At 37.3% G+C, this 8641-nt stretch overlaps 1 protein-coding gene across 1 annotated transcript; it reads right to left on the bottom strand.

The window, feature by feature from the left end:
- Nucleotides 1-1872: 1872 nt before the first annotated feature.
- Nucleotides 1873-7407, bottom strand: LOC128018664 (adenosine receptor A1). The gene is made up of 2 exons (XM_052604327.1): nucleotides 7067-7407; nucleotides 1873-4266 (listed from the first exon to the last, which is right to left on the bottom strand). The coding sequence occupies exons 1-2, from the start codon at nucleotides 7405-7407 to the stop codon at nucleotides 3573-3575; spliced, it is 1035 nt and encodes a 344-aa protein (XP_052460287.1). The 3' UTR covers nucleotides 1873-3572.
- Nucleotides 7408-8641: the final 1234 nt, after the last annotated feature.

Raw genomic sequence — 8641 nt, 5'->3', positions numbered from 1 at the left:
TTTTTTATAATTAATTATAATTTTACAATTATACATTTGTTTTTAAAGAGTTTATTAAATATAAATGTGTATAGTTATGCCAATTTAATTGGGAAACTTTGTTATCAGTCGACAAGCATTATGTAAACACCTAAATTGCGTTGTCTGTAAATTTACAACAAAAACACTTGTATAGAAGTACTATTTTTGATTAGTGGCCTGTATAAAATTCTCCACACAAGAGGACAGAAAAAGTGAAAGTGAAAAATATTAATTATTTTATTAATTCATATTATTATCAATCAATTATATTAATTAAATAACTTGCTGGTCTGAATAAAAAACAACAGACGGGCTTACTGAAAATGCAAATGCATCACTGCCAGTGCTTTCGGAACGTCAAAAATAGTGGTTTCACTGCTTCAGGTGCGTGTTCACAGTGTGTTTGTGTGCACTTTGGATGGGATAAGTGCAGAGCACTAATTCAGAGTATGGGACAGGTCAGCATCCTTGGCCACGTAACATTCACTTTTTCACTTTCAATGGCTTTTTGAGGCAAATTTGAGGCAAGTGCATCTCTAGCGTCTGTGTGAGCAGTGGTGTAATGGTGATTCATATTAAACTATATAATTACAAGTTATGTAAAATATATGGGTATCCCCTTGAACATGGTTTAAAAAAAAGTGCATCCTTGCATCCTATTGCATCCTACTACGTTGCAATTAATAAGGGGAGCTGCTGGAAACGTGCGAACTCTCCTGGTCTTTCCATTTTTTTTTTAATTATTATTATTTAATTATAATCCGAGTATAATATGATCCAGCGGAACGCCAGTTTCCCTTTATCCCTGATTTCCTGCATGCTTTGTTTTATTCGGCACCCATTACCTCCACTAGAGGTCGATATAACACTGATACGACGCACTGCCAAACGATTCCTTTTTAGCACATTACTTTAAAGCTTGATGAATTCTTAAAATAGAAATTTAACAGGGAATCTCAGCAGCATACAGTGACTAGCATATTGGGAACAGAGACCCACAATAAAGCTATAGGATACTATAGAATTGGGAAAACTATAAGTTGGCACAGAGTTAACTTCTGGATCAATACTGAACACTCACATTAATTTAGCATCTGAAATGTGACCTCTTGTTACTCTCTCATTCATTACAGATAAAATATATCAAAATATATTAATCAGCAATTAAAGGTGGATCTTAAAGTATTAATGTTATTTAATAGAGATATGATTTATTTATGTTGCATAATGCATAGCTAAAATAATTTATCATGTGTAATTATTTCCTTTTAATGAATCATTCGTAGCAGGATAATCATTTACCTCTACATACTTAGAGACACCTACACACATTTAATAATAGAACAGAATTTAATATGCAATCAGGAAAGCAAAAAAAAAAAAAAAAACTCATACTGTAAATTAATGCTATAAATCATGTTTTATATTTTAGTTTTTTTTAAATTGTTGTTGCTACCATCTCAAAGCTATAGCTGTTTAACACTGTGCCAACCATTTCCATCATGAATAAACAAGATTTATAATATATTATTTGACATTTAATGCATATGTCTTTTCCTAAGAACTTTTGTTTGCACATAATTGGGTTAATGTTTTTTCCACTTGAGATATTTAATAAAAAAATAAAAACTGTGCCAACCAACCCACTACCCACTCATGTGGACCCCTGGGACCTGTGTTATTTCTACCAAGAATCTTCACTGCTTTCTTGGCTGCTTTCTACTCATGCACGAGAGGAACAATGGCAAAATAGAGGCTTATTTGGAGATAAATGGCTACTAAGATATTTACACAATAGAGAATAATTTATTTAGATTTTTTTTTTTTATTGTCTTTCATTATTATGAGTCAAACAAAAGCTGATACCAACAGATAGAGAAAGGCAAATATGCTGACAGTAAAGATGATGAATAAAGATGAATGATGATGAATTATTTCTATTGATAGTAAAGTGATGTTTCCTGTTTTTGATCACACTGAGAAGTGTGTGGTGTGGTGGAAGTGTGTGGTGTTCAGGGACAGGAAGCCCCCACTCATTTAAAATAAGTGTCACAGGGTACAGTGAAATAAAAACTAGATGGCAAAATGAATAAGCTCATTTTTCCCATTTATTCAAATATTTAATGTTCAAATGATTGTAATTCCACAACCGTCTTTTTTAACAATTATGAACATAATGGACTTGGACATAGTGAATAACAATGTACAGATTAGAGACGTGTTCAACTTTGATGTCAGTATAGACCTGGTATTTCATCTGCATGTGAGATCAAAACCCCCACATTAGTGTGACAAGTGAAGTGTGTAATCCGTGCACCTCTAGAGTGACCAAACAGAATTACAGAAATAATTCCCAAACCTCATGTGCCACTGGTGCAATTGCCCCCCCTCAAACTCACGGTCAGGATGTCGGTGTCAAGCTGGTCAGGATGCTCAAACAAACAGAGCAATGTTTTGATAGCGCCTGTTAAGCTTTTCTTATAGTTGGGACTGGAGAAAGCATTTTATCATCCCAAAAATTACACACTCCACTTCTGAAGGGATAGTTCACCCCCCCCCCCAAAAAAAAGGGCAAATGGATTTGGAACAACAGGAGGGTGCATAAATAATGACAGTTTTTGTTTTTGGGTGATCTATCCCTTTAAGACAAGTCAAAAGCTAGTTTAGTATGTTTTCCCAGTAGTGTAGCGTACATTTCTTTTAAAACTGATAATTATGATTCTGGAAAAAGTGTAGCTAAATTCTGCTATAATACTGAAAGGTAATACACTATTGGTTTTGATAATTCATTAACCCTGAATACGTTCAAACAGTGGACAAATAGGACTTCAGTGTATCTTCTTATCCACAAACAATCCCATGTTTGTTATGACATGCATTCAATCATACACATACATAGACACACAATTTTGTTAAAAGGCAAGATAACCTCACTGCATCTGTGAGTAAAATCCAATGTCAGCTGCCTGCAGTAGATGTTTTTGTCCTTCACAATAAAAGACCTGCACTGAACACACTCCACAATAGGGCAAGAAAAACCTGTGTCCACCTCCTTGTCACTGTTTCTGACATCCTCTTTCTGCCATTGTGCACAAAGGTTCAGAACACAAGCAGAATATCCAACAAGCTGAGCATGTACAGTGCTCTGGTATCTGTTCTGCATACATTCATACCGAACGAGTAATAATATATATAATATAACTGCGCAAAAGAAAATGGTGTGCAATTCTTTTGATTCATTATTTGAGCAAATACTCATGTTTCTATAATTTATATGCATTGTCAAAACTAGTTTGTTTTAAAATCATCATTCAATGCTGCTTCATAAAGCAACATTTTCTGTGGTTCCCCTTCCTCTTCCAAATGATTTGATTCACTTGGTGCTTTTTAAAGCGATGCTGTCTCATTATTCCAATAAAGGGATAATTCAGCCAGAAGAGTCTGTGGTGAGCTCTGATTTACATTCAAAAGAGACAAACCAAGACATGACAGCTTTAGATGTCCAGCCAGCAGAAGTCATTCGACCTCCTTAGAGAATCCTAGGATGTCAGTCAGATGTTTTGTTCCAAAACAGGTTCAGGAGGGGTTACGACTGCAGCTGCGGCAGCGATGTAGTGGTTGTTATCCAGTCTCTCGCTCATCTGGTTCTCAGGGGGAGGAGCCTCCTTGCAGCAGAAGTACTGCTTCCAGATCCTTTGGAATGTAGTACGAAATTTCTTGATTCGGAAAGCATAAACGATTGGGTTGACGGCAGAATTGCCATGCGTGAGCAGGATGGCAATATAAATGAGGAACATGGGCTTCTCATACCTTGGACAGAAGAGTGTGATGCAATTCATAATGTGGAGAGGAAGCCAGCTAACAGCGAACAAGAAAAGGACAAGCGCCAGAGACTTCGCCAGCTTCAGCTCTTTGTCGTAATACTTGTTTGGTTCAGAATGGCTGGACACCTTCTTATTCAGCTGCTTGTGGATCATGTAGAAGATTTCAGAGTAGATGATGAGCATGAAAAGCAGAGGGGGAAGCACCCAGCCAAAGAAGTTGAAGTAGACCATGTACTCCATGCTGATGACGTTCTCAAACTGGCAGGTGACGATGAGGTCCGGGCCGATTGAGCTGTTATTGCGTTGTAGGTTTTGTAAATTGTTCCAGCCCAGCATGGGAGTGAGGCCGACTATGAAGGCCACTGTCCAACAGACGAATACTGCAACTCCAGCTCGTTTGGGAGTGACCACTCGCTTATAACTGCAACACAAAAATACAACGAGAGTGAAACAAGTTTTCATTGTATCAGTCTCTTGTGATAAACATTATTATTACTGCAATTTCAGCAATATTATAACTAAAAAATAATAAAAAAAAAAAAACACGTATCTCTTACAATATCCATTTTACAAGCAAATAAAATGCTAAATTCTGTATAATTGCTACCAGTAGATAATCAAGGGTGCTTTGCAAAGCACTTCTTGGTGTCTTTGGATGACCAAGGCCAGCTGCTTTCACCTGTGGTCTAACTGAAATAAAGAGCTAAATTGTGGTAAAGGTACAACCACCAGAAAGCTTGTTTCAGTCACATTCAGTCTCATCCTTCAATAGAAATGCATTTTTCTTCGAGATGCTCTCTTTCATCTGGAGTTCTAGGTCATTCTCCAAACTCTTTGTCTTTTGTGTGAATGATTTCAGAACAAAGGCACCTGTGATTTAATGGCAGACTTTCAAGTCTCTGGAGCTGTCTGACTGCTCTTTTGACTCCACATAAAGGTACTCTGGGTCAATAGACCCCATTTTTAAAAAAAAAAAACAATGGACGTGTTTTGCTAGAATCATTGCTGAATGTGCTTTTATTAACCACAATAAGTAAAAATTGATATCTTAAATAAATAATAAATAGTTTGATCTCAATATTCATATTCTTTTGCATGATTTGTGTGTAGCCCAGAACCACAGCCTATTACTCTGCTTTCACTCGTGCATACACTCTTTTTTTGCAAATATTTTTTTTCTTAAGAAAGATAAACATAAACATAGCGATGAAAGCTAAAATATTAAATGTCATGGATGAATATTTTGTAGGGGGGCGGGGTCAAAATGGCAACCTGAGATTTGGAGATGCCAAAAGGAAAGTTTGTTAAGACCCAATATGTAAAAGTGAATTAAGATATCTTTAATACCTCTTAAGAAACATGTCAACTTTGGAGAAAAAAACTTGAAAAGTGCCCTTTCCCCATATTGATCTCTGTGTAAAAGTAACATTATGATACTGCCATTTTTAACACTCTGTAATTGGCTCTTAATCTCAGGTGAATATTTCCATCTTGACCTCCCTCTACAAAATAGTGGATTACTCAGTAAATATACTTCCATGACATTTAATATTGGCTTTAATCACTATCCTACTTCAGAATAAATATAGGCAAAATTTGAGACGGCACATCAGGTTAAGTTGACACGGAATGACCCTGTGATTAAATTAACAGTTTTCAGATTGTACAAAAATAGATGGTTGTATTTGGAAAGCTGTGAAGCTTTACAACACATCAATATGCATTATTGAAGAGTGGAACAAATAAGATAATAATGGAGTTCAAATTGAATCATTTGTCCCTGTCTTCTGCCAGTATGTTATGCAATGTTACTTTCTATATCAGTAAAAGCAGTAGACCGCAGATCTTTAGTCTGTTTTACCTTAGCTAAGGCTTGCATTATTCTGGGATCATGCTGGGATAACATGGATGGAAATCACACAGATACAGCACTGCTGTCATGAATACTCAGGATATAGATGATAGATGATTTATTCAGAAGATGAAATACTGTATTCAAGTTTTCACTCAAATTATAATGCTGATTATATATTTTGCTAACTGCAGTGGTCTCAGACTTCTGGACTCCACTGTATGAGCCTTCAGTTCAGTTTCTTGCATCTTTATTCATTGTGCACACAGTGGTTGATCCTGGCAGAGCCGCCAGGCAGTGACTCAGGCCAGCAACCATACACTTCTCAGACACCCTTCACTTCTCTATAGCTCATTCACGACAGTTTCATGGGATTTTTTTCGCTCTCCAAAATAAATGGTTTTGTAGGAGGTAACTTTTTTCTTGCAGCACCTTGTGCTATCCACCTAATTTTTTACATAAATGTGACTACGGCCATTTGTAGCTTAAATTTGCAAGGCTTTCTGTGTCAGTCGCATCCAATTATTTTACCTGTTTAAAAACTGAATAATAAAATGTATATTTATAAATTAAATTTACATTTATTTAAAAATAGAGTATTTATTTTATATTAAAAAAATTATATAAAATCAAAAATTCTAGAAATCATGTTACATGTGTTGGTATTGTGGAACTTTTTCCTTGCAGCACATTGTGCTATCCACCCAATTTTTTACATAAGTGTGACTACGGCCATTTGTAGCTTAAATATGCAAGGCTTTCTGTGTCAGTCACCTCCAGTTATAAAAACTGTCAGTTTACTGCTTCATATTGCAAAATATTTGTTCCCATATTATTTAGATTTGTTATCATAATTATGAACATACTAGTTTGAACTGCAGATAATTTTACAGTTTACTACACTTTTTGATTCTTCTAATTATTTACCTATATTGGCTAATAATTCAGAAGTCTTGCACATTCAAAGAAAATAGCTTACTTCTATGTGGCAAAATCAGGTGGACACTTCCCTGTGCAGCTATATGTCCGCCCACAAGTCTCTTAAAAAATTGTTGAAAGGGGCCGATAATTAATCATGCCAGCAAAATCACAATATTAAATGCAAAAATCTGAGCACAGTATTACCAGAAATTGATTTTGACACCTCTGGATTAGAGGAAAGAAAATACCATAGGCTCAGTATAAAAAACAATATATAAAGTAGATGTAACGTCCTCAAATGATAGAAAACCCTTTTGTGTGTGTGTGTGTGTGTGACATAAATAGCATAGACTGTATTACATCATAATTCACAATACAATATAACTAAAGGTGTATTTACTTGTTCTTACAGCACAGGAACACCAGAGGGAATTAATGACATGTTTACCTGGTTGGGATCTTGACCCTCAGGTATCGGTCGATGGCTATAGCGAGCAAGGCGAGGATAGAACTTTGGGTCAGAACCAGCACCGTGCACGCCACCAGCAGACAGCTGTAGAAGTGAGTCTGGAGTCCGATACTTATAGTTATCGCCAGTGGTATGACCAGCGCTCCTACAGCAATGTCCGCGAGCGCCAGAGAAACAATGAAGCAAAACGTAGTATCTCTCAGAGATCTATTAATTTTTACCGCCCAAACCACCATCACGTTTCCTATCACGGATGACACGGCTATCACCACCTCCATGCCCATGTAAAGGGCTTTGGCAGCAAAGAAATCCTCGGGCATTCTTCCACTCGACGGGAATCGATAATACGATGAATATCCACGCGACAATGCTTTTTCAAGTGAAAGTGATGTGTAAACTGTAGTGGTCCAGAGAAAAATCCTCCCATTAATGCACTGACCCTCAAAACAGAAGCTGTATTCCAGGCATGCCTATTTATAGTTGGAAATGGACAAACGCGAGAAGAAGAAACCCCACAAAGCAACAGAAGTGGCTTACATAAATCCTGCTGAAAATATCGCTGGGTTTTGCGCGTTCTCTTTTCGTTTACCACAGCGCTTCTTCATTTGGTCCACCTGCGCTCGTGCGAGAGATGCGCGCGCCACTTATTCATCCCAAAATCTAAATACATGTATCCGTGTCACCTGCAACTGTCACGCAGTTCTCTGTATGTCCAAAGAGTCGGAAAATAAATTAAATACGCACCATATTTGTTCCCTGGTTATGTGAAACAAAATCTTGTCCAGAGCGCGGGTCGTTCTCAACACTCTTCGTGGGCTATGCGGTGCTCCGGAATAGCCGTTGATGGGTAGAGCCCTTTGTCTCACCCATACTTGCCCTGTTACCAATTTAAAACAATTTGGGTAGCTAAATAAGTCCAACTAACCCGTGTAGATGTGTGCGGGTGTGTGTGCGCGCGTGGTAAAATGTCAAACCAGAAGGTCGTTCCGTTTTCCTTTGACATGAGAAAAAAGACCATCCCAAACACCGTGCCGTCTATTTTGGTTCCCTCCTTGAGAATGGCTAAGGGACATCCTGCGTTCGATACTTTCTTTTGTAGATAGCCCGAACTCTTTTTCTCATCATTTTATTTGTCTTAAGTGAGAGTTTAACTTTGTCGCTCGAGATAAAGCGAGAGGCTGACCGTGCCCCTGTGTTTAGTGTAACATTAGTCTGCTCTAATAGATATGAGACAACATTGCACCCGTGAGAGTGGAGGGGAGTAGGAGGTGACAGTGGCTGATGAGCAGTGACTAATTTAAATTCTCAAACGACGCCCCATGAAAGATATCAAATGTAGGCCTAATGAGAAATATATTTGCAGCATTTCAACGTAACTGATAGGTCTCATAATCTACAATAAGCATAATGTGCCAGCTGAGAGCACATTATAAAAAAAAAAGAAGAAAAAAATCAAAGTATGCTCCTGTTATCTCCACAAATGAAGCCAGTCTAATGTAGCAAAACAAAATGATGTAGGCATATATGGGACACTTTGCGAGGCCCTTTTGATGT

Source organism: Carassius gibelio, chromosome A8, assembly GCF_023724105.1.
Source record: "Carassius gibelio isolate Cgi1373 ecotype wild population from Czech Republic chromosome A8, carGib1.2-hapl.c, whole genome shotgun sequence".
Classification (NCBI taxonomy): Eukaryota; Metazoa; Chordata; class Actinopteri; order Cypriniformes; family Cyprinidae; genus Carassius; species Carassius gibelio.
The sequence above is the reverse complement of the archived record's forward strand: the minus strand, read 5'-3'. Positions and strand labels throughout refer to the sequence as shown.